The following is a 27,989-nucleotide window of genomic DNA, read 5'->3' as shown; positions in this document are numbered from 1 at the left end:
GTGAGTTTTTCAGTATGATGAGGTAGTAACTCATATTATATGCGATTTTTGGTATGTCGAACAGGATTTAAGAGGATAATACGCTCATCAATACGATATTACTAAATACGCTCACAAAATTTCATGAGAGTCGGTATAGCCGTTTCGGAGGAGTATGGTAATAAAAACTGTGACACGAAAATTTTATATATATTGATTTTATTTCAAGTAACAAAGAATTTAAGTAAGATAATCTATAGATGAAAGTTATAAATACTGGAGTACAACACGCCATCAAAGCTTTAGTTGAATTGCATATTTGACTTGAATAGGAGTATGCATATTTTTTAAATATTTTTTTTAAGAATAATATAGTGTACAATATATTAAACTTCTAAAACAATTCTAAATCGTAAATAGGTTTATATTTTTTCAATGCTAAATAAAACTAGTTAATCTTCCTTTGAAAGACTTCCCAAATCACTTAAAAAGATTTCAGGAGATAATACGTGCGAAGAGCCCACCAATACTTCCCAATTGCGAACTGAATTGGTAACTTCGTAAGCACATCTCATTTCAGACATACTTACACCGCCAACAACAAATACGATAAGTCTGGGAACATTTTTGACTTGTGTCTGGCCTTTGTCTTTATGCCAGTGGCCGTATCGAGCACTCGTTGGCGCGTGGTAATTAGTATTTTGTGCTCGGCCTTCAAGAAAAGGAAAATTACGCAAATCTAGCTTATCTTCTATGCAATCCTCCATGATGTCTTTTATTACTGGTGTCCAACGAGACATCTGATAGGTACTTTCTGTTATCCTTTCCTTTCGTGGAACAGAGTACAACTTTTTTCGTGACTGAAAAGAATAATTAACTAGCTTTTATTTGCGTTTAAAAAAATATGACTTTACTTACATCAGCAATGACATTAATTCCCAAATAACTCAGATTTCTGACCATATCCTGATCTTTAGCGGACAATTGGGCGTGTGTAAAGAGTTTAGTTAGATTTTCCTCCGAAATTCCATTTTTAATCATCACATAAAGAGCGATGATACGAACTTTGTCGTAGTTGGACACATTCTGTATAAAAATTTTATATGCATACGACATACCAAAAAATGTAAATCATACCAATGATTATAAAGTACACAGATGGGACAGGACATCTCATACAAAGAAAAATTTTCTATGGTGGGTTCCAGCGCTGGAACCCGCTGGAACGAACGGGTTCCACAGCGCGACAAGTTAAGTTTGAGAAATTTTTCGCGCGACAAAGAATGAGGAATAGCCGAGTGGTAGAGTGCTTGGCTGATGTGCAAAGTAAAACGAGTTCAAACCAGGCTCGGGACATCCATTTTTTTACATTTTAAATCTATTTATATTATATTTTTATTCTTTTAATGTGTTTATTTAAATATAAATTCTATTAAAAAAATATACAAAATTTTAAAATCGCCTTAACATCGTCTCAGTTCGTAGTTGAACCCGCTTTAAAAATGTCTATAAGTGCGGGTTCTACGGCATTTTGGCAGGCCGCGTCGTGGAACCCGCTCTCAGATGTTTTCATTTTTTCCGTCGTGGAACCCGCTATAAAAATGAAAACATTTGAGAGCGGGTTCCACTACAAACGTCTGGCAGATTAAAGAGGGAAAGAGAGAATTATATTTTTAAATCGTAACATCTTTGGAACGATGAAAGTTTGAAACGTTCAAATCGAACCAGTGTGAGAGCAATGAGATCAGATATACCCTATACTATCCTTATTCTTCAGGTCTGTTTTTGGTATGGATTCTATCTAGGGCTTACTTTAAAACAGAGGTCGGCACGGCCCTATCCCGAGGGCATAGAAAATTTCTCTGCCCGAGCTCTGCCACACACACACTGGAATGAATCACACGCTAGACGCAGGAATGAATCAGATATAAATGCTCGATGTTCCTGTTGTCGTTGTTGGTCATTTGTTCTGCGTCTATTGACTGTGAAACGACGTGATTGTCGTTGCTCTAATCTTCTGACATTGCGTTCAGCTCGTGTATCTTCTGGCTCTTCTTAACGCAATTGCGCTATTCTAAAATTGATCAAATTACCCACTTCGCGTTTCCTTGGCATTGTTCACTGTACAAAACACTCACAACTAGAATTAATGTATTTACCTAATAATTAAGAATTTTTCCCCTTTTAAATTGAGTTTATGTTCTATGGTAGCGTGAGTTTTTCAGTATGATGAGGTAGTAACTCACATTATATGCGATTTTTGGTATGTCGAACAGGATTTAAGAGGATAATACGCTCATCAATACGATATTACTAAATACGCTCACAAAATTTCATGAGAGTCGGTATAGCCGTTTCGGAGGAGTATGGTAATAAAAACTGTGACACGAAAATTTTATATATATTGATTTTATTTCAAGTAACAAAGAATTTAAGTAAGATAATCTATAGATGAAAGTTATAAATACTGGAGTACAACACGCCATCAAAGCTTTAGTTGAATTGCATATTTGACTTGAATAGGAGTATGCATATTTTTTAAATATTTTTTTAAGAATAATATAGTGTACAATATATTAAACTTCTAAAACAATTCTAAATCGTAAATAGGTTTATATTTTTTCAATGCTAAATAAAACTAGTTAATCTTCCTTTGAAAGACTTCCCAAATCACTTTAAAAGATTTCAGGAGATAATACGTGCGAAGAGCCCACCAATACTTCCCAATTGCGAACTGAATTGGTAACTTCGTAAGCACATCTCATTTCAGACATACTTAAACCGCCAACAACAAATACGATAAGTCTGGGAACATTTTTGACTTGAGTCTGGCCTTTGTCTTTATGCCAGTGGCCGTATCGAGCACTCGTTGGCGCGTGGTAATTAGTATTTTGTGCTCGGTCTTCAAGAAAAGGAAAATGACGCAAATCTAGCTTATCTTCTATGCAATCCTCCATGATGTCTTTTATTACTGGTGTCCAACGAGACATCTGATAGGTACTTTCTGTTATCCTTTCCTTTCGTGGAACAGAGTACAACTTTTTTCGTGACTGAAAAGAATAATTAACTAGCTTTTATTTGCGTTTAAAAAAATATGACTTTACTTACATCAGCAATGACATTAATTCCCAAATAACTCAGATTTCTGACCATATCCTGATCTTTAGAGGACAACTGGGCGTGTGTAAAGAGTTTAGTTAGATTTTCCTCCGAAATTCCATTTTTAATCATCACATAAAGAGCGATGATACGAACTTTTTCGTAGTTGGACAAATTCTGTATACAAATTTTATATGCATACGACATACCAAAAAATGTATATCATACCAATGATTATAAAGTAAATAGATGGGACAGGACATCTCATACAAAGAAAAATTTTCTATGGCGGGTTCCAGCGCTGGAACCCGCTGGAACGAACGATATTTTTATTCTTTTAATGTGTTTATCTAAATTTAAAATCTATTAAAAAATAATACAAAATTTTAAAATCGCCTTAACATCGTCTCAGTTTGTAGTTGAACCCGCTTTAAAAATGTCTGTAAGTGCGGGTTCTACGGCATTTTGGCAGGCCGCGTCGTGGAACCCGCTCTCAGATGTTTTTATTTTTTCCGTCGTGGAACCCGCTATAAAAATGAAAACATTTGAGAGCGGGTTCCACTACAAACGTCTGGCAGATGAAAGAGGGAAAGAGAGAATTATATTTTTAAATCGTAACATCTTTGGAACGATGAAAGTTTGAAACGTTCAAATTGAACCAGTGTGAGAGCAATGAGATCAGATATACCCTATACTATCCTTATTCTTCAGGTCTGTTTTTGGTATGGATTCTATCTAGGGCTTACTTTAAAACAGAGGTCGGCACGGCCCTATCCCGAGGGCATAGAAAATTTCTCTGCCCGAGCTCTGCCACACACACACTGGAATGAATCACACGCTAGACGCAGGAATGAATCAGATATAAATGCTCGATGTTCCTGTTGTCGTTGTTGGTCATTTGTTCTGCGTCTATTGACTGTGAAACGACGTGATTGTCGTTGCTCTAATCTTCTGACATTGCGTTCAGCTCGTGTATCTTCTGGCTCTTCTTAACGCAATTGCGCTATTCTAAAATTGATCAAATTACCCACTTCGCGTTTCCTTGGCATTGTTCACTGTACAAAACACTCACAACTAGAATTAATGTATTTACCTAATAATTAAGAATTTTTTCCCCTTTTAAATTGAGTTTATGTTCTATGGTAGCGTGAGTTTTTCAGTATGATGAGGTAGTAACTCACATTATATGCGATTTTTGGTATGTCGAACAGGATTTAAGAGGATAATACGCTCATCAATACGATATTACTAAATACGCTCACAAAATTTCATGAGAGTCGGTATAGCCGTTTCGGAGGAGTATGGTAATAAAAACTGTGACACGAAAATTTTATATATATTGATTTTATTTCAAGTAACAAAGAATTTAAGTAAGATAATCTATAGATGAAAGTTATAAATACTGGAGTACAACACGCCATCAAAGCTTTAGTTGAATTGCATATTTGACTTGAATAGGAGTATGCATATTTTTTAAATATTTTTTTTAAGAATAATATAGTGTACAATATATTAAACTTCTAAAACAATTCTAAATCGTAAATAGGTTTATATTTTTTCAATGCTAAATAAAACTAGTTAATCTTCCTTTGAAAGACTTCCCAAATCACTTAAAAAGATTTCAGGAGATAATACGTGCGAAGAGCCCACCAATACTTCCCAATTGCGAACTGAATTGGTAACTTCGTAAGCACATCTCATTTCAGACATACTTACACCGCCAACAACAAATACGATAAGTCTGGGAACATTTTTGACTTGTGTCTGGCCTTTGTCTTTATGCCAGTGGCCGTATCGAGCACTCGTTGGCGCGTGGTAATTAGTATTTTGTGCTCGGCCTTCAAGAAAAGGAAAATGACGCAAATCTAGCTTATCTTCTATGCAATCCTCCATGATGTCTTTTATTACTGGTGTCCAACGAGACATCTGATAGGTACTTTCTGTTATCCTTTCCTTTCGTGGAACAGAGTACAACTTTTTTCGTGACTGAAAAGAATAATTAACTAGCTTTTATTTGCGTTTAAAAAAATATGACTTTACTTACATCAGCAATGACATTAATTCCCAAATAACTCAGATTTCTGACCATATCCTGATCTTTAGCGGACAATTGGGCGTGTGTAAAGAGTTTAGTTAGATTTTCCTCCGAAATTCCATTTTTAATCATCACATAAAGAGCGATGATACGAACTTTGTCGTAGTTGGACACATTCTGTATAAAAATTTTATATGCATACGACATACCAAAAAATGTAAATCATACCAATGATTATAAAGTACACAGATGGGACAGGACATCTCATACAAAGAAAAATTTTCTATGGTGGGTTCCAGCGCTGGAACCCGCTGGAACGAACGGGTTCCACAGCGCGACAAGTTAAGTTTGAGAAATTTTTCGCGCGACAAAGAATGAGGAATAGCCGAGTGGTAGAGTGCTTGGCTGATGTGCAAAGTAAAACGAGTTCAAACCAGGCTCGGGACATCCATTTTTTTACATTTTAAATCTATTTATATTATATTTTTATTCTTTTAATGTGTTTATTTAAATATAAATTCTATTAAAAAAAAATACAAAATTTTAAAATCGCCTTAACATCGTCTCAGTTCGTAGTTGAACCCGCTTTAAAAATGTCTATAAGTGCGGGTTCTACGGCATTTTGGCAGGCCGCGTCGTGGAACCCGCTCTCAGATGTTTTCATTTTTTCCGTCGTGGAACCCGCTATAAAAATGAAAAATGAAAATTTGAGAGCGGGTTCCACTACAAACGGCTGGCAGATGAGAGAGGGAAAGAGAGAATTATATTTTTAGACCGTAACATCTTTGGAACGATGAAAGTTTGAAACGTTCAAATCGAACCAGTGTGAGAGCAATGAGATCAGATATACCTTCTACTGTCTGTTTTTGGTATGGATTCTATCTAGGGCTTGCTTTAAAACAGAGGTCGGCACGTCCCTATCCCGAGGGCATAGGAAATTTCTCTGCCCGAGCTCTGCCACACACACACAGTGTAAATGTGTGAAACGTCATGCTCACAGCCTTTTTTCTGCTATTCGAAACTAACACTAATGCTTTAAAATCATATCAATGTATTGGGGTGCCGACCACTGCTTTAAAACCAATTTTAAGTATCGTCAAATCAACTTAGAGGGTAGCCTAGATGAAAGGTGCGCGCTTCTTATTCTTGGGGTCCTGGCTTCGATTTCATAAGTGGACGGTTATTTCAATTTTTACAAAGTTTGAGTTTTATGATTATTTTTATATTTACTTTTATTTTTTTATTTTTTTTTTTTTTACTTTGCATATATACTTTATTATTGTTATTTTAAATTGCATTTTATTACAATTGTTGTAAATAAGGGACGGACGTGTCGGATGGCAAATGCCGGACTCCCTTGAACTTTATTAGCCGGACATAATGAAAAATGAAACAATCTTACGACTGTAAAATTAAAGAAAAATATTACATTTAAAAAAAAAATAACAATTATAAAAGAAAGAAAAAAGTCCTTACTAGGATTTGAAAATAGAAAAATTATACATAGAGCAACTACTCTATGCATAACGCTACCACCCTGTTTTGATATACAGCGATTAAAAATACTATTTGTTCTACTAACTACCAAAACATTTTTATGCCGTCGTGCGAGCAGTCACACATACATATGTACAAAGGCTCACATTTTTATTGACGGATACATGTAAAGAGTTCTAAAAATAGAACCGTATGCATGTGCGTTCCCCCCACCAACAAACTCGACGAAAAAAGTTGACCGTTTTGGGCCCTGATGTCCCATCTATGGTCTTTATAAACTTTTATCATACTTACCGCATCTAACAAAATGGGCACAATATTTCGCATATGATCCTTAATCTTCTCTCCTTCAGCATCGGTGCCCATAGCTAAATCTTGCTCCACACGACAAAGCTTATCGACATAGTTTTGGTACGATTTCATGCAGTCCTCTGCCAAATGTAAATGAGTAGAATATTTAGATAGCTCTTTCTGATACTGTGGCATCTTTTTTATCATTTGGGATAAATCTCGCATTGACGACTTATCAGCTGCATAAAATAAATCGAAAAATTACACATTATATGTTATACAATTTTTTTTCTAGATATTGACATACTGGAGCTCATCCGCTTTGAATCAGTAAATTTTTTCAAATTTTGAGTAACCTGTGTTGACACGACTGCGATGTGTTCATGGCGTAACTCAACCCACAAATCATCGTTTTCATCCAACAACACCTCTTTGTCTGGCTGGTTAGGTCCTGGTGTATAACGGTAAACGTCATTGACAATTGGAAGTAAATCATAAGCCATAGCTTGCAAAGTTAACTCATGAAGGAGAGGTGAAACACAATCAAAACCACGATCCAAAATTAGTAATTGTGACCGAGCCTTTTCTGGGCCCTCACCCATCGTTGGTTCATCTGCTTTATACGCGTCCAACTTTTGCTGCACTGATGCAGCTAAATCAATGTTTCGGTCCCAGTCACTACGATAGCGCACATTGGGGTATTCACCCAAAGTGGCACATAAAGTTGCAATTTGTTCGGCAATGCGTTCAATATGCTTGCCACGTATAGAAGCAAATGCTGGAGAATATAAGCACTGAAATGTGTCCGGAGAATCCAACGAGTAGACCTAAATAATTTATTATATTACAATTAGTTATCATTGTCAATAAAAGTAGGAATCACTTTTTAATCCATTAGATATTATAAGTAAAATTTTTACATTTATCTCGTTAAACAAAAAAAAATAGTAATGACAATAATAGTCTGTTTTCGTTAGCTTGAATTCAATAGCTATATAAGTGAGTAATTTACATTCTTTGTTATTTATAAGACAAAACTAGCCACAACTCAAACACAAAAATAAATTATGAAAAAAATTATATTTTTTAAAATGCAACTTTTTTAACTTTCCATTTGTTATTTATTCTAATGCGTACCTACATTTCGACAATTATACGATTTTTTTTATTTTTTTTTTAACTTTTAAAGATCAATTACAAATTGAGTATAAGAAAAATAAATTGAATATATGTATATTCAATGGTTGTGTTTAGTATTTTTGTTTATATTGCAGTTTAATAAGTTTTTTTATTTTTTATCAGTTTGTATAATATTTTTATATGTTTATTTTTATATTTATATGTTTTATATATTTTTATTTTAAAAACAAAATATATCAAGGGTATGGATGGGTGTGGCACATTGTCCAATATATATGTATACTTTATAGTCAGAAAATGACTTGGAAAATGCCTTTCAAATTATTCAATTATATTTGTTTCAACTTTTTGATTTTTTTCAACGAAGAATGAAAAAGGCGCAACTGTGCAAATATTATATATGCATCTTAAAATGTTTAAAGGTGCTGCGAAAATATTTATACATGAACGGACTTCATAAAAATAGCCTCTACTTAAGTGACTAATGCATTCAACTTATTAGTGTAAATACTCCTTAACTCGCAGTTAACTCATCATTGGATTTTTAACTCTTGTTGGGAATCATCCTTTATAATATCCGCATTTCTTCTAGTCCAAATTACGTATTTCCATTATAGCCAAAATGGCTCAAGCCATTTATAGATCTTGAAATCACAGTTTCACTAATATCGTGCCTACCGTAGTTGTCACATAACAAGTTTTGGCTTTTAAAAACAATCTTAAACGGAATATTTTGTTTTACTTATCCAGCTAAAGCTTATTTTTTTCAAAACTTAATGTCTTTTAAGGAAAAAGTTTGAACTACACATAATATACATACTCTCGCCATGTAAGCAGCAAATTATGTTTGAAAACAGAAAAACAATTTCCGCATGCGGAAAAGGACTAGTTTAGTTCGTCTACATATAAGTTTGTCAAAACAGTCTTGTATTTTTATTCTTCAATATTAGGGCAAAGGCAAAAATTTATATTAAGCCGACAATAACATTTGGATCTTCTATGAGAGACATAATGAAGTTAAAATCTGGTTGGAAACAAATGATCGAACAGAACAAAACGGCAAAACCACTTGTATAAACAACTAAACATTCAATAAAAATACAACAGAACTTTTTTGATACCCTTATATTTACAAGTCACTCCACGTGGTACATCCTTAAAATTTGGCATTAGCAAATCCACATTAGGAGCCAACGCCTCTGTAGAATTAAAAGATACTGGGGAGCGTTCAGCCGCCCAAGAGGTTCTTTGAAAGCGTTTTACTTTAAGCACGGTGTTTAAAATAGGCACGCACTATAACTAAAAAACAATTTCATTATTGAAATGTTTATCAAAGCTTAAGGCTACGAAAAACTGAGAAAGACACGGTTGTTACGCACTTAATAAAGTTTAACGCAAAATTTTTTTATTTAATTAAATAATTTTTTCTTTTATATTTTAGTCTCCTAATCATCGCCTCTCACCTCGCCTCGCCGTTGGTTAATTATCTATTACTTATTATCTATCTATGTAAAAAACTTAACTTTGATCTAAGATTTCAGTACCTTTCTTATTTATTTTTGTTTACTTAAAATTTTTTTATTTAAAATTTATGTTATTAAAATGTACTATTTTATTTAATTAAAACATCTTATGGTTTTTTCACATCATTTTTTGGTTTACAAATTCAAAAACAAGAATAAAGCCTATTCACCATAAACCAATGGGTAAATACAAATTGTAATGCTATCGAGCTTATTAATATTTATTTCTTTGCAATTTCCTAAGGTACAATCTTTAACTTAAAAAATATATATATATATATGTATATTTATTCGTACTATATTTAATATTAGCCAAATGTTTTAAAGAATTAAAAATTTTAAAGTCTTTAAATATTTTTTTTTAATTGGCCTCTGAAAGCGGCACGCACATAAATTCATAAATTCCTCATATTTTAGTTTCAATTGGTACAAAATGTTTCCAAACTTGGGAATAATCTAGAATAATTCGTACCCAATAAGGGGTTTAAATGCTTATCTACATTTTTTTATTTGAATATTGAGCTATATTTGTTATCAGGTTTTTCTTAAGTTTAAAATTTTGTTATATTTTTTTATTATATTCGTACAATAATGCCTGTTCCGTAAAAAGGAATTAAATTTGTATTATTATTATAAAGACAAATAAATGATGAACCTTATTATGTGCATTTAGCATAGAGCTTATAAAGTGGCAAATGTTCCCAAGTTAAATGCTAGTATATGTTAATAGTATAAGAAAATACTAAACAAATTCTTTTTTCGCCATTCTTTTTTTATATACATATATATACCAGAGACCTGCATTGAGTATGATCGAGTCGGTTCGATCAGCCTCGATCAAACCCTTCACAACTCAAAAAGTTGTTCGCTACAAAATTGTTCGATCGATCTTCGTGCACAAAACAAACAGTTCGTACAATTGATTTGATTGCTCTGCTTACTGATTCAAACTGATTTTTGCATACCGGTTTGATAATCGGAAATGATTGTACAGAAAAAGACGATCAAGTCCAACGATGCAAACGAAAGCTCAGACATCTATCAAGTTGCGTTTGATTTGATTGTGAGTTAGAGGTCTGCATGATTGCACTCAAAATTTTCGGTTATTTGAGTACAATAAGTTTAAGTCTCAATTGAGCGTGCCAAACCGTTTCAACAAAGTGAATTGCGGATTGGTAAGGGTTGTTTTCGTTGTATGCGAAATGAGTGAATATCAAACCAATGTGGAATGGATAGAATGAGTGAATGCAGAGTAAATGCTTTGAGTACTCGGATAAAATTTTGGCATTCTCGTCATTCATGGCAGTTAGAGCAGAAGCTAAAACTATTTGCACAATACCTGCAAGCAGCTCGGCAAGCAGGTAGCAAGCAGCTACCTGCAAAGAGCCTTTTCAGATGCTAGAAATTTAATTTCTGAAAAGCGATGTATTATTGCTAAAAATGCAGATACAATAAAAAAAATTATGTTTTTGCATTCTGTTATGAAAAATTAAATAAATGACATACATATGTATATATAATAATTAATCCATGCCTTTCTATTTTTCTATTTCTTGTATTGAAAAGCAACACAAAAACAAAAACAAAAAATAAATTTGACGTCACAAATGCGACGCACAACTAACCGAGTACTCGGTTACAAAACTCATTTGGTTATTGCGTCGCCGTTCGGATAGAGTAAATTTTTTACTCATGCCTTTACCACATTTGCCAAATCCGTTTTACTCAATGTCTCACTCAGTCAGTCAGAACTTTGATTGAGAGTGCCAAATGCTGCTTTGACTGTATTCATGCAGACCTCTATTGTGAGTGATGCAATCAGATCGAGAATTGCCCTGTGAATATGTGAATGTGTGTGTAGTTTGTATGTACAAATTTGTATGTTGTAACGGAAAAACGTTGCGATGCGTAAAATTAACTAAAAAATCACTTTATTTATTTCTTCAGTTTTAACGCTTAAAATTAAAATTCAAATATTGCTGATGATGAAATAAGTAGATCGGGATGAATCGAACCACCCGGTATGACCAAACGGTATGAGCGTGATCGATCTGAATGCAAGCAGCGTTCTCAATCATTCTTTGCTGCTCACACAAAGCGTTCGATCAAAGAACATCATTATGAACCAGGCATGAGTGATTGGAACTGAATGTTCGATTTGAACACGCTTGCTTACGATCAATTCATGTTCGTTGAAGCAATGTTTTGCGTCACAAAAAATCCGAGTCAACGATCGGGTATGATTGACAAAATTTTGATCGTTGCAGCTCTCTGATATATACCTTTCTTGTTTATTTTTGTTACATATATATATAACAATATGTATATATATTTTGTAATATGTAAAAAGGTATTAATAAGATTACAAAAACATTTTTTTTTGATAATATTTGAAAAAAAAATTTGGTGCCGGTACATGTGTGAAAGATTTTCTTGGCAGCAGAACTTGCGCAAATGTATATACATATATTGGAACTGATATATACATCTTCTTTTTTATTTCTTATATTGAGCCCCTTTTCCGAAAATAACGGAAGCGCCAATTTTCGGAACCATTTTTTTAATGTAAATTTGTACATATATAATTACCAACCGCATTTGAAATTGCATCTATTACTGAGATATCAAGCGTCCAACGCCATTTGTAGTGCTCGCGAAAATACCGCGAAAAACCTCTCTCCTGTAAAATGTGATTTTTGGCGCTTACGTTATTTTTGCAAAAAGGGTATATGCATATATAGGCTATACACCAAATGGGTGTTATGGTTTCAAAACAATTATTTAGTTTATTTCAGCCATTATTATTAGATCATTAGTTCGAAAATTTGATACCACACTTTGTTATTTTGTTGAACAACAACTTATTTCGAGCGTTAAATTTCTTTGGAACATTAATCATTATTACAATTAAATGTAACAACTTTTATTAAATAAAGTTATCAGAAAAACTTTATACTAGTTCAAATGAAGAATTACAATTTGTATTCAAAACTTCTTTATAAGAAATTAATTGAAATATGAAGTTATAGTTCGATTTGTTTTTATGTATATTTCTTATACATTACATCCCAGTTTCTCAATGTAAAGTTAAGGTCGTAATGCGAGTCACCAAAATAAGTTAAATTTATATAAAAAATGGAATGAAAACCCACTTTGCATGTGTGGTTACCTAACTGGATTATTTTAACTCCATATTGAGAAACTGATGTTAAATTGAACACTACAAAAAAAACGACGCAAAACTTGAGGAGATGTTTTTGAAGCCAAACTAATTTTTTTTTGTAATTTTGTTTTTGTATAATAATAACAATAATAATTATAAAAAAAAAAAAAAAGGAAAGCTAAATTTATGTATATATATATAAAGAAATATCTCAAAAATCGGATATAGTCGGCCGATCCTTAAGAAATTCGGCAAGACGTTATACCATTTAAAGTTATACCATTTCCGATCGTTCAGTTATGTGGCAGCTATAGGATATAGTTGGCCGAACCCGGCTGTTCCGATTTATATACTGCGCGCAATGTTAGGAAAGATGTGTGCAAAGCTTTAAAACTGAAAAATTAGTTCACTTGGGAACAGATAGACGAACAGGCTTTAATCGACTTATAAGTCATCCTGATCTAAAATATATCAACGCATTTCCGGGTAAGTAACGTATGAGGACTAATTTTATATTAAAACGTAAAAAAATGTTTTTTAATAAATATTGAATTTTATAAATACTTTACAAGAAACTTGCTTCGAAATTTTTATTTATAAAATTTTTTTAAGTATTGAGAAAAAAAAAATTTTGGTAGATCAGTATTTTAGGTAAGTTATGCCCAATACTCATAACTTCCACACATAAGTTTAAAGGTATGGACTCTCAGCAAAAAAAAAATTTTGTTGCATAATTTATTGCTCGTGGAAACAAGAAGCTATTAAGTTGGGAAGCAGAATAATTTGTAGGTACGGCTTAGGCATTGGAAAAGTTTGGCATCAAAGCTCTTTCCAAAAAAAATTGTTTGAACTGGCGCTACAACAAGATTTCCGTTTTAGGGGCTTCCTGTACTGAAGCTACAAAAATATAGGGGCGGGAGGGGGCGTGGAAAAAATTTGAAACAAACTTGAACTGCGTGGGTATTATAGAAGTGGTACTCTGCTCGGTATTTTGTTATACCCATGTGGAGGGTATTATAATTTTGGTCAAAAGTGTGCAACGCAGTGAAGGAGACATCTCCGACCCTACAAAGTATATATATTCTTGATCAGGATCACCTCCTGAGTTGATATGAGCATGTCCGTCTGTCTGTCTGTTTCTACGCAAACTAGTCTCTCAGTTTTAAAGCTATCGACTTGAAACTTTGCACACACCCTTCTTTCCTTTGCACGCAGTATATAAGTCGGAACGACCGGGATCGACCGACTATATCCTATAGCTGCCATATAACTGATTGATTGGATAGCTGCCATATAACTGATTGATCGGATTTGGTATAACTTTGGTGTTTTTAGAGTTAGAGAGTTCAAATTTGACATGAAAGCTATTTTTGGCAACATTTGACATTATGACATGCCAAATTTCATAAGGATCGGCCGACTATATTCTATAGCTGCCATATAACTGAACGATCGGAAATGACCCAACTTTCGTGTTTTTGAAGATAGAAAGCTGGAACGTGGTACAGATTATATTTTTGGTCAGTTAATCCGACCTACCAAATTTTATAACGACTGGCCGACTATATCCTACAGCTGCCATATAACTGAACGATCGGAAATTTTTTTTGGTAGAAATACCAACTTTGGTATTTTTGAAGATAGAAGTTTGGGACTTTTTTTTAGACTTTATATTATAATAAATTGGGTTATATTATATAATTGGGTTATATATTCTCATAAGAATCGGCCAACAATATCCGATGTTTGCGATATATACCCGCTTTTAACTGCAGGGGTATATCAACGTCGGCTCCGCCCGAAGCTAGCTTTCCTTTCTTGTTTTTTTTTCATGCGCCCTTTGCGCAGGTCATGGTCAGGTCAAAATTTTTCAAATAAATATTATTTTGAGTTTCACACTTTTCATGCGATACATGTACATACATATGTATATGTATAAAAAGATAAAATCCTATATATTTATCAGTGGCGGATTTAACAGGTGGGCAAAGGCGCGCTTGCCCACTGGGCCCCCCCCCCCGACGAAAGGCTTTCAGGGCCCCTCTTGCTGAAAGTTACACCTGCGATTTCTTATTTATTTTTTTGTTGAAAAAATGATTCTGTGAGTCTCTTGTGGACAGCACAAGTTAAATTTTCATTCAGGGGCCCCCTGTTATCAGAATAATTGCAATGCTTGATAACTATCGTAAATTGAATATAAAATCCAAAAACTTTTGGGTGCCATCCTAGAATACGATCCCAGCGTATTTTCGGAAATTTTTGGTATTTTTGGCCAAATTTGGGGTGGATCGAAAGGGGAAAGCCTGAGCTATCGACGTAGGCCCAAAAAAACCGATTGCGATCATTCCTTACCTTTTAATTTACGGTTATGTCCGGCAATGTCAGGGGCAATTTTTTCCCATATTACGGCGTCGGTATTAAACGTTTTGTAAGGTTTTCCGACAGGAAAAACACCTCGACGGCAAGAACCAATCTCAATGATTGCATTTATCACTTTACTCATTTATTGCCGGGGCAAAATCGAGAAATATCCAACTTTTTTTACAACTGCCTTAAAGTATGAGTTAATCAGTTTTGCGGATATATATATCTCACAAGAACAAGATTTTACCAAGCATAGTCCATTGCAATATTTTAACTTCATCGTTGAAAAAAATTGGATCAGCAGTTTCCCGGAGTGCTGCACTGCCAGTGCCGAACGAACAATGAGTTCATTGAAGAGAGTCAAAGATTGGCAACGTTCCACAATGAGTGCAGAAGCATGATACGATTTGGGGCCCTGAAAAAATTTTGACCACTGGGCCTTTTTCCTTTAATCCGCCACTGATCTTTATCTTTTATAAACTCTGAGATCAAGGCGTTCATACGGACAAAGGTACAAACGGTTGATGTTGATGCTGATAAAAAATATATATACTTTAAGGGGTCAGTAATGATTTCTTTTCTATGGTACAATACAACCTTTGTACTTAACGAGTAACGGGTATAAAACTCATTATTTTCGAAATTATTTTTTCTTTCAATACAATAAAAAAGTCGGTAAGTCAAAAGATCTCCTGTTCATCATGTATGCATGTTTGTCTTTCAGATTAACAGATATCGGTCTTAAATTTTGCACACAACAGTCTTAAAGTGGTACTCTGCTCGGTATTTTGTTTTTTGCTCGCGCCCCTTGCCCAGGTCGTAGTCAGGTCAAAATATTAAAAAAAAATATTTTTTTTAGATGTACACTTTTCATACAATACGTACATGTACATATGTATATTTATAAAAATTTGAAATTTTTTATTATCATTCAAGACCTTCACCAATGATTATATATATTTAATTTAAAAGACAGCTAAGAACCATAAATTTTTTTTTTTTTATCATTCAAGACTTTCACCAATGATTATATATATTTAGTTTAAAAGACAGCTAAGAACCATAAAATTAAGTTATTATATATATCGTAAATTCATTCAATTCAATTGTTTAATTGATTCTCACTTTATTAGTTTAAATTATATTATTAAAGTCGCACCTGGCATTCGTAAGGAAGAAATGCGATATTTATCTCCTTTAGAGTTTTGATCTTTCTTGCAGCGCACGATTTACACAAATCGTTAAATAATTCCTCTGGGCAAACTATAATTATACGCACATTGAAATTTTATGAATCAATACAAATATGGTTACAACAGAATTTAAATTAATCTATCTTTTTAAAGACTTATTCTAGAAACTTTCACACATGTATTGAGTCCGAAGTTATATATATTTTTATATCCTTTTGCTCCTGAAAAAATCGATTAAATAGCACTGAAACCTGAAATAAATCAATCTAAAAATTTGATTACAAATTCATTTTCGATAATACTAATTAGTAAAATTATAAACATATAAATTATAAAATTTAAAAAACGAATCGACGGATATAATCGAGCTTCCCGACTATATTATACCTGGAACTCATCTCTTTCATGCAAACTTTAACTAACCTTTTAAGTTTAAACTTCAGGAGTATGTAGGGAAGCCTACAGAATCCTCTAAAAATTTTCCGATTTGGCTGAACTTTGATTTTTAGATTGTGTAGATTTGTGAGGGCGGAAAGGGGTTTGCCAAACAATTTGAAACAGACCTGAACTGCGTGGGCATTATAGGAGTATCCATTCCAAATCCTATAGCTTTATCTCTTCTAGTCTCTAAGAACCACGCGATCAGACAGACAGACACGGCATTACAGACTCGGCTGTTGATGCTGATTAATTATATACAATATACATTATTGACTCAGAGATGATTTCTTCTCTATGTTACATAGTACTACGAGTACGAGTGCTACATAGTACTACTCTACGGGTACCGGGTATTAACACCAAAGTTGTGGTACTTCCGATTAATCATTATATGGCGGCAGCTTATGACTATATGCTAGTCGGCTGATCTCGGCCGTTCTGACATATATAATGCGTGCAAAGTTTCAAGTCGATAGCTTTAAAACTGGGAGACTATTTCGCACAGAAACAAACAGACAAAACGACAGACAGACAAACAGACCGCCGACATGCTTATATCAACTGAGGAGGTGAATCTTATCAAGATTATATATACTTTACAGAGTCGAAGATGATCAATCCTTGCGTTTCCCACTTTTGACTGCTTTGCAAGGGTATAAAAATGTCGACAGCCAAGCCTAAACAGTATATGGTATATATGTACATGTATAAAAACTAAATTAGAGGCAAAAGAAAAATATGAATACCAAAAAATATACTCTACAAAAACTGTAACCCAACAATTCAAATTATTTTTTATAATTAAAATTATAAGCTATTTTTTATTAATATTTGTAGATTTGGCATTCTGGTTTCCTATTTCGGTGGTAAAAAAAACTGTCAAAAACTGCCACTACTAAATCCACTACTAAATTAGTATTAGCATTTTTTATTGTAAATTTGGTAAAAAGTGTTTTTCATTTTAAATTTTTTTAAATTGTTAAATTTTTTTTTAGCTTCGTAACCTATCAAGATTTTAAAGTTTTTTTTTAGCCCTATCCCCAGACACACCCCATCCCTAAGTTGATTAATATTCAAACAAACCGTGTGATCGTGAACGTGTACATGAACTGCCCACCATAAGGGTTATGTGTTAGTTTAACCATTGGATTCATATTCCCATAAGGATCGGCCAACTACATCCGTTTTCCTTTCTTGTTTTATTTTGATTTGTCTGGCAAAAATTATGACGTTATGACATACATAGCTAATAGAAAAATAATTCCTATAGTACTCATATATAAAAATAGATATTTAAATTATACATAACAGTATAGACAAGATAGGACGGCTATAGTCGAGTTTCCCGACCATATAATTTTATATAAAATAACTAACCTTTAGTTTAAACTTTAACGGTATGAATTTTCAGCAACACATTTTTGTTGCATACTTTTGCGCTTTGGCAAAACAACAAAAACAAACCCACTGGCCATACTACCGATTCGTATTAAATCTATTAAAATATATTAAAATCTCTTAATTCTTTTCGTCTTTCATTTAAAGTTTGGTATTAGTCCCAATTGTGACTCTGAACTTTGAAAATTTACTTCTGTAAATTTAAAAACAGTAATAAATTAAATATAATAATATTAATTCTACATTACTACATCACATCATAAAATTGTTCATCTCATTATAAACAATTTAGATAAAGAAAGCTATTGAAAAAAAGTTGTCGCAATCATACCCTCTGTAAAGAAAACGTGCGCAAAGCGGTACATAGGGCGCGCTGGATTTTCAAAATCGCGTATTAACGCACGAACACTCTCATCGGAAGGAGTTATCAAATAAATGGCATCCATAGTAGGTAACGGCTCACGTTTTTTGTTAATATCTTCTACCACTAAAATAAAAGTATCACATATTACGTTCAACAATAGTTTTTATTAACTTACATGTTATTCCTTCAGCACTTATCTCATGCATTTTAGTGCAAGCCGAGACCATGCGCATGCCAAGCTTATCTACAACTAGAACTCGCCATTCTATTCCACCGGGTCCCGTTTTAGGCGTTGCTGACGAGCCTTGTTTTTTTACTACTGTTGGTTTATACTTTACTACCTCGTTCATTATCTCTAAAAATGTTTAGAGAAAATTGTATTAAAAATTTCAGTTTTTTGTTCCTGTATGTATGTACTGACTAGACAATGATAATAAAGTAAAGGGTCAGATTAAATACAGCCTTAAAAATAGAGACTAAAGAATAAAGGATTTAATTTTCTAGTCTTTTTTTTAATTCTCATTATTGCTGGGTGAGGTTATGTAGGAAAACGAGACCCAGTATCTTTCTACGATTTGTAAGGGGGAGTAATTTTATTAGTAAGAGTGTGCTTTGATAAGAAAGAAGGTGAAGATTTGCATCGCGGTTGAGCCCATTAGACCAGGGTTGAAGAACGAAGAACGCAAAGCAAAGTAAGAGTGTATTGGTGAGAGAAACGATCACCTGCACTGACCGCATCGCAGCGTTCGCTGGGTATGAAATTATTTAGCTTGTTAAAAAAATATATATATAATACAAATTTATCTTTTTTCTATTTCTTTTAAAAGATTTGTCTCATAATCCATTAAAACAAAAAGTTTCGGTAAAGCAGAAAGTCTAATTCTGTCTTGTAAATTCTAACTGTTGCCATTATATTTCAAACTTATATGGGCTATTCCTGGGGTCGCGAACGTACGTTCGTACGCAATAAGTGCCAAAAAATTAAAGAAAAACACATTTTCTGAAACTTTTTTTTTTTGTTTCCGATATCACCTGGATCATGGATCTAATGGATTTTTCATTTTCATAATATCAAGTCGATAGCTTTAAAACTGAGAGACTAGTTCGCGTAGAAACAGACATGCTTACATGAACTCAGGAGGTGTTCCTGATCAAGAATATACATATATACTGCGTTGCACACTTTTGATCAAAACTGTAATACCCTATGCAAGGGTATAAAAATAAAAAACAGAAAAGAGCCGTCATCGTCATGAGGTTTTAAATTCTAAGAGAATATAGACCGACTTTTGATGCGTTAGTTCAAAACATTTGTATGTACAGTGCCGAGCACATGTTTGTCACTTCTGACATCAAGCTGTTGTAAATTCCGTAAAAATGAATAAATGATTTTTGTTTTCCAGTAATTTTTATTAATATCTACTAGATATAAAAATAACTAATATTTAACCCTTTATATGGCATCAACTCCGATTTTGATGCAGTTTTCGTTATTAGATAGATACGTAAAAATAAAAAATACTCTTTTTTTTCGTTTTCCCAATTTTTGAATTTTTACCCTTTTATTAAGGATAAACGGTATGTTGCATAAATACATAAAATACGCTTGGGTTCAGTAACATCATCAAATAAGCAGTAACATCATCAAATAACTGCTCATCAAATAAGCAGATTGATGTATATCTGTAACATAACGAAACTCACTATTTTCACGTAACACTTAACACATAACATAATAACTTGACTGCATATGCGTTATAAACAAAAATACCTTTTCAACTGTGCAGTTTTGTTTAGAAAAATAACTTGTATTTTAGGAAATATTTGTAATACAAAGTGTGGAACGGAGGTCACGAGAGTGCTTCACAAAAATTGGCGGGAAAAGTAAACATATGTTGTGAAAACACATAGTTGAGTATGACCATGTCTTACAATTAAAACAAGAAAGGAAAGCTAACTTCGGGCGGAGCCGAAGTTTATATACCCTTGCAGTTAAAACCGGATATGTATCGCAAACATCGGATATAGTTGGCCGATCCGATCAGTTAAGCAGATGCGAAAATAAACTTTGGTACTCCTTTTGGGTACGACGGTCGGACCACCACAAAGCGCAAACGAACATTTTCGCTGCTTTTTGGTGCCAGAAGCAGATAAACAGTACCAAGCAGATTGGGAAAAACTGTTTTTTGTTATTTCGTTTCTTATTCTTCTCTTTTTTTGATTTTTGCTTCAGTATAACTTGAGCATATTTTGTCACGCGACGTGAAAGTGTGGTAAATATTAAATAAATAATGAAAACACAAAATAAATATTAAAAACAGTGACAGTGAATCAGTGATAAACAAAGGATTAAAAAGGTAATAATTATAATTATGGTTGGCAAAAGGCAACTAGGTAGACTCAAAAAAACAAGAAAAAGACAAATATGCAGGGCGACTAAGGCAAAGTGCCCGACGAAGACGAGGACAAATAAATGAAGAAAATAGTGAAGAAATAGAACAAATTAAACTGACAATAAACAATGACAATAACAATGTAGTTAATATTGAAATGAAACTTGCAGACTGACGAACCCAATGACATTTTAAACCAAAATTTAAAAACGTGGTTTATTAAGCATAAGCCTAAGCGTGACTGTGTGTTAGATTTAATTAAAGTTCTAAAGACAAGTAACATCAATGTTGACGGCTTTTACAAATTTAATTGTAGTTCTAAGCCACAAATAAACCGAATTAGTGGTGGAAATTATTTAAATATTGGTGTTGCTCGTCAAATAAAAAAAGTTCTTAATGTAGTTGATTGTACAAGTGATTTAAGTGTTGATTTTAATATTGATGCCTTAATATTGATTGCCTTTATTTAAAAGCTCAAGCACGCAACTTTGGCCTATTTTGTGTAATAATTAAAATTAATTTTAAAAATTCACATGTTTTGCCAGTACGAGTGTTTTTAGGAGAAAAAAAAACCAGACAGTTTGGATGAATTTTTAGGATTTCTAGTAGATGAATCGAACGATATTTTAAAAAATGGAATAGACACAATGGTAAACATATTAAAATAAAAATTCGGGGATTTATTTGTGATGCACCTGCGAGAGCCTTCATTAGCGGTGCTCCTGGACACACTGCTTCTGATGGCTGCGCAAAATGTACACAAAAAGCGCGAAAAATTTACCATATCTTAACATACAGATTAGTAGCGGAAGACATTATTACCGATGCGGATTTTTCGAGTAGAAAATATCCCTTGCATAACACTCCTCAATTTCAGAATAAAAAAAACTCCTTTAGAGCGAATCAATCTACAGATGGTATCGCAAATACATACCTCTAGATTGTATGCATCTAATGGATTTAGGAGTTGAGATAATTTTTGATTCGTTTAATAGAAAATAAAATGCGTGTAAATATAAATAACGAAAGGAAGCAAAATATATCAAAATCCTTGGTTTCTCTGAGAAAACATGTTCCAAAAGAGTTCCAGAGAAAACCAAGAGAATTGTCAGAAATTTCGTATTGGAAAGCAACTGAATTTCGTCAATTTGTTTTGTATACTGGTAAATTTGTTTTAAAAACCGAAATTCCGTCTGATCATTATTATGTCTTCCTGTTACTTCATTGTGCGTATAGATTGTTATGTTCCGCAAAGTATAGTCCGTCCAACTTAGGTATGTGTCAAAATATGCTCGAGCTCTTTGTCCAAAATTTACCAGCCATTTTTGGAGACAACAGTGTAAGCTATAATGTGCACAGCTTGCTTCACAAGACACTGTTGATCTGGTGGGAGATCCCGTAGAAAGCTCAGCATATAAGTTTGAAAACTATTTACAAACGTTGAAACGTTGTATACGCAAGCCTACAAAAATTCTGCAACAAATTCAAAGAAAAATTGAGGAAGACTTAATTGAGTCTTTCACTGAGGATTATGGGCCCAAAATAAAATTACAGAATTACATTGCATTTAAGGGGTTTACAACAACAAACACATCACCAAATAATTATTGTTACATAAAAGACAATACACCAGTTATTGTAACAAAAATTTCAACCGAGAATGGGGGAGGTTTTACTGGACGAAAATTGCAAAACATTCGAAGTTTCTATGACGAACCCATAAATTCAAAAGATATAGGCGTACATTTAGTTGACGTAGCTACGACTGAAAATGACAAAAATTTTATTTTGGAAGACCTTACATGTAAGGCTTTTGCCATCCCCCATGAAAATAGTATTTTATTGTTGCCTTTGCTCCATAATTTTTAATTAATATCCTTTAATGTATCCTGAAATTTATCCAAGATTTCCGAAAGCCCTCGAAAAATTCAGCGTCTTGCTTTCAACAATATCCGTAAGTTTTTAATGATTAATTTTTAAGTGTTTAAACTAATGTTTAAAAAATTCATATTCTAAAACCACAATCAAAATGCAATTGTCTGGCGAACTTGGAGAAAAAATTAGATCTTCTCATCGATAAAGTTGAAAAATTGGAAGGAAAGTATTAATTTTATTTATATTGTATTCACATATCGGCTATTGCGGCGGATGGACCGAAAAAATAATTGTCCATATTCCTCGATTCTTTTTTGGTATTTTCATAAATAAATATCTAAATTTTCATAATCTATTGGATTCATAGCATATCTCAGCTTTTTTTAAAAAAAAAAAGCCCGAAAGGTAAAAAATGTAATTTTTACCTTTATTTTTACTTTTAAAGACATTTTTATGTTTATTTATTTCTCAAGGAAAACATATGATGTGTTTGCTCTTTTCGTACTAAATCTCTTAATAACAATCTAATAAGACGAGAAAAATTTAAAGAGGGCGAAAAAATGTTCAACTACCTCTTAATTTGTACTTTGATTCTTATCTATGTTCTAATCGTACGTTCGCGACCCAAAACATTATTTTTTTGTAATTGCTTCGCATTAAGTGAAAGCAGGTGGATGAAACTTCATGTGTTAAGCCATTTTAGTGTAAACTATTGAAACTTTAAAAAAATTCCGACTTTTTAAAGAACATTTTTTTTATATTGAATTTTAAAGTGGCGTACGTTTGCGACCGTATGTATGACGTACGTATATAAAAAATAATATTATTAAAAAAAAATTTTTTTTTTGTTTAACAAGCTTATTAATAGTTTTAGATGAATAAAAGAAGTGACAATTGAAATTAAATAAAATTAAAATTTAATTTTTAATAAATTAAAATTTAGTTTTTAATATTATTTAATTAAAAAAAAAAATTGGTGAAACATGATTTTTTAAGAAAATATAAACTTATTTTTAAAAAAAAGAGGTAAAAAAATAACAAAAAAAAATTTTATATGGGGAAAAATGCTTTCGGTTTTCGACAATGATTCTCGCAGCTTCTACGTCATATTTTCGGAGCAGAGCCACGCGACAGAGAGGCAATTAGAGAGATGTAGATGGATGGAAGGGAGTGAAAAAAAATCGGTGTCGAAAACCAAATGAATGGAAGCGACGTCAGAATACCCTTTTTAAAATATGTTGAAATATTTATATATATTTAAGATTATATTTAATTAATTTTTCTTATCTAATCATATGGTATATTGAAATGTTTTAATAATTGGCTTTAGGCAAATCCAAAATGTTCACGTTTGATTATTTGCCTTGTGTGATTCTAATTACAAGGCATTGCGTTGGTCGACTATACCCTGGCACGCGCCAGAATTATCGGTTGTCAATTTTCGGTTTCATCTTGCCTCTCCCCTTCTCTTTGCATTTGATGTTCAATTTGCATAAAAGTTACACGCGTTTGTTTGTTGCGTTTAAAGTTAAATTTTTTAAAAAACGTTGAAGTGATAATACCTGGTGATAATAATTAATTCTGGTGAGTAGTGCATATAATGAACTTATTTATTAGGAAGGCCACCAGCACCGACGAGGCATTGGCAGCGTTAGAATTCGCCTTAGGCCGCGGCATGAAGGAAGAATGTGTAAGTATAATATTTATAAATTAAATATAAAAAAATATTTAATACCTATTAATTTTTGCAGACCACCGCAGTGACCAATATATTGAAGCGCGGACCCCTTACCAAATCGTTAAAATATATTTTCGTCGAGGACCTGATCGTCCAGTACAATATTGACGGAGTTAGTGGGAAGACGAGATTAAAGGCGTTTCCAAATATTTATGGAGTTTTGATTGGTTTGTATTTTAATTACAAATAATGTAAGCAATATCTAATTTCTATTTATTTTATTTACAGATAGTATATCTATGGTGGATCCGGGTAAATCGCCGGAGAAAGTGTTGGGGCACGCTTTGACGTGCATAAAAAATAATAATAAAAAACAAAAAAAAAAGAAATAATAATTAGTAATAATAAATAAATAATAAAAATAATTTGTAAGGTGGGGGGGGGGGGGTGAAATTCCTTACAGATTCCTCACGGTATACCACAGGGATTCCTTGGGGTATTTCCTCAAAGATTCCTCAGAGTATACCCCAGGGATTCCTTGGGGTATTTCCTTAAACATTCCTCAGAGTATTCCCCAAAGATTCCTTGGGGTATTTCCCCAAAGATTCCTGAGAGTATACTCCAGGGATTCCTTGGGGTATTTAGTTCTAATTGCTCTTCGAATAACTGCAGGAATCCTGCAGTATTCCTTGAGGTGTTCGAATTCTTCGATGCGAGGAACTCTTCTATGGAAATTCCTCGATGGTTTCTATGAAACATGCCCCGAGGATTCCTTGGGGGGCAATACTATTACCTCGACGTTTTCTTGAGTAATCCTTGAGGTATGGTACTGAAGGGTACTTTCTGCTATTCGTTACTAACTCTAATGCGGTAAAATAATATCAATTTATTGGGGTGCCGACCACTGTTTTAAAAGTAAAGTTATTGCATTAAAATATTCCATTCCAATTCGCAGATTTATTGATTTTGCTGGAGCAAGCCAAAACCGACTTCCATTTCGCGTACGTTCGCGACCTCATGTTTTTTGCCAATATTATGAAAATGAAAAATCCATTAGAATCATAATTTACACTAAGAAAAGAACTCACCAAATGCTATCGGAAACAAGAAAAAAAAGTATCAGAAAATGTTTTTTCCTTTAATTTTTTGGCACGAACGTACGTTTGCGACCCCAGGAAATGCCCATATACTAATTACAATTTTTATTTCTTTTAGTGTAACACAATATAACCCACGACCAAATTCAAATAGTTGTGGAAGCGCTAGCCGAGCAGAAAACGGATATTGAATTGCTTCAGCGAGGTCACATAAATGTGAATGAACTGCGAAGCCAGTTCCCAATAAAAAACGGAGAGGAGCTTAATATTCTTAATTCTAAAATAAACGAGGACAACAAAAATAACTATGTGAGTACTATCAAAAAGCTGCCTTGAATTATTAAAAAATGAAAATTTATTTCAGGTGTCAATTATAAGGCATTTGTAGCAGCCTGGTGGAGTTGCTAAAAAACTTGAAAAATATAATAAGCGATTCTTTAATGATGGATTATAACGTAGATGGAGTGCAGGGGAAATCCTCATTAAAAACAGCGCAAAATGTATTTTTTGTACTACTTGGTAAGAATTTAAAAACAATATTGGTTTTAATTTTAATAATGATTTTTTTTATAATATAAGATGCAATTACTGCTGATGGCGGCAATGGAACCGCAGACAGCATACTTCGCCGGGCTATTCAATTGAAAAAAGGAAATTTAAAAAAAAATATGCCTCAAAAAACAACGACAACAACAGAAACAAAAACACAATTTTTTCACACATAACACAAGTATTTTTAAGCCAAATGAAATGGTCTAATTCTGTGAATTTATGATATGTAAAATAATTTTATAAATTTTTAAAAATGAATAAAATGTATTAATAAAATGTAAGATTTTTTTTTCTTATAAACTTTTGTTTTTTATTTATAAAATTATTTAATATAATAGAATTAAACAATTTTATAAATAATAAAAAACACAAATTTATATAAAAAAAAAAAACTTTTTCTGGGTATGTAAATCGATGTCCCTTGGTAGATACCCAAGTGGCTATACTGTATAGAGTACGCAATTCCGTACCTAAATCGATGTCCCTTAGTAGTATGTATTTGGGTACTCTTTTTGAGTACCCCAATTCGGTAGTCATTGGTATACCAAGAGGTGACGATTGTACACCACCTATGACATGCCTTAGTTAAATTCGCCTCTAAAATACATGTCTTAGATATTGACTGGTGGGTACTCGTCTACCCTATAGGCATAGTGAATTCGACACCCATGCACTAGTGCTGCGAACTGCTGGGAAGCTTAAATGAATATACACATATGTATGTACATACATAGGTATCCATCTATTCAAAGTTACATATGTATGTACACACATACGTAGTATCAGTGTAAAGTCAATACTCGGAACAATGTTAAGAGTTACCATACAACAGTTTTTTTTTCTTGTTACATGTATATACGTTGTTGTATGTTTATAGGATGCTTAGGTAATTAATAATAAGTTTCCCCTGGGATTCTTAATCATAATTACATACATGTATATGTATGTAAGCAAGCCAAGAGTATTGGAAATTAAGTTTCCATACAACAATATTATCAGACATATAATATGTCAGACTTAAAAACCAGATGTGACTAGTCATCTATTTTTTTTTTTATTCAATTTTATTTTAATTTTTTTTTTAAACACTAAATATGTTAAAATGAATATGTATGTACGAACAAAACAGTGTACCTCGATTATTGATGTTTGAAAAAATCAATTTTTTTTCACATAAGTATAATTATTTTAAAGTATCTTTATAGTAGTAATTGATTATTAAACGCAAGAACTTACTCTGGCCCACTAAAACTTTCAAAGCCATTTTTAATTGAAAATGTTTTATGTAAATCAATGAATCTTTTTTTTTTGGTGGAGAGTGTTTAGGACAATCTTAAAAACAGTTTGGTTAAAAGAAAAAGTGTGACCACAATAGAAATATAAAAATATACCTAATGTGTTTAAAATAATGGTATATTTGTGTGATATACCATATATTTATACATGTATTCATAAAGCCTAGTGCTGAGATAAAAAAAAATGTCTGAAGCAATACTGAGATCGAAAAACATGATTGACGAGTATAAACCAGTGGTCGGCACAGCCCTATCCGCGGGTACAGAAAATTTCTCTGCTCTGGCACACACACAGTATAAATGTCTGAAACGTCATTCTCAGTCTACTCTCTGCTATTGGTTACTAATGCCACTAACCTTACAACAGGAAATTTTTGCGTTCATTTTCGTTGTGCGAAATGCTGTATGGTTAGTGATAATACTAATGCGTTTAAATCATATCAATGTATTGAGTGCCGAGCACTGGTATAAACGTTTAATCTTGCCAGTGTGGACTTATATATTCAAGTTTTGCACTACGTTCCTTCCTAAAAATTATTCGAATTAGAAGGTAAAGCATAGTACTGAGTTGTCGAAAATCCGCTGTCCAACGAGTTACAGCTGTCAAACTCC

General features: G+C 33.0%; 1 protein-coding gene and 1 long non-coding RNA gene across 4 annotated transcripts; one reads left to right on the top strand and one right to left on the bottom strand.

The window, feature by feature from the left end:
- Nucleotides 1-4,406: 4,406 nt before the first annotated feature.
- On the bottom strand, nt 4,407-27,465 carry Rop (Syntaxin-binding protein Rop). Of its 3 annotated transcripts, XM_043211332.2 has the most exons (8): nt 27,319-27,465; nt 18,663-18,842; nt 18,455-18,610; nt 16,251-16,354; nt 7,209-7,728; nt 6,905-7,140; nt 5,123-5,290; nt 4,407-5,064 (listed from the first exon to the last, which is right to left on the bottom strand). In XM_043211332.2, the coding sequence occupies exons 1-8, from the start codon at nt 27,344-27,346 to the stop codon at nt 4,657-4,659; spliced, it is 1,800 nt and encodes a 599-aa protein (XP_043067267.1). In that variant the 5' UTR covers nt 27,347-27,465; the 3' UTR covers nt 4,407-4,656. The 3 variants fall into 3 exon arrangements, with proteins under 3 accessions (XP_043067267.1, XP_070132724.1, XP_070132725.1); XM_070276623.1 differs by lacking the exon at nt 27,319-27,465 and having other exon boundaries at nt 18,455-18,604; nt 18,659-18,785; XM_070276624.1 differs by lacking the exons at nt 16,251-16,354; nt 18,663-18,842; nt 27,319-27,465 and having other exon boundaries at nt 18,455-18,594.
- Nucleotides 25,653-26,363, top strand: LOC122321428 (uncharacterized). The gene is made up of 2 exons (XR_006246110.2): nt 25,653-25,839; nt 25,895-26,363. It is a non-coding gene; the product is annotated as an uncharacterized lncRNA (long non-coding RNA).
- Nucleotides 27,466-27,989: the final 524 nt, after the last annotated feature.

The sequence above is a fragment of the Drosophila bipectinata genome, chromosome XR (assembly GCF_030179905.1).
Source record: "Drosophila bipectinata strain 14024-0381.07 chromosome XR, DbipHiC1v2, whole genome shotgun sequence".
Lineage (NCBI taxonomy): Eukaryota > Metazoa > Arthropoda > Insecta > Diptera > Drosophilidae > Drosophila > Drosophila bipectinata.
Note: the sequence above shows the minus strand (reverse complement) of the source record. Positions and strands in the feature narration are given on the sequence as shown.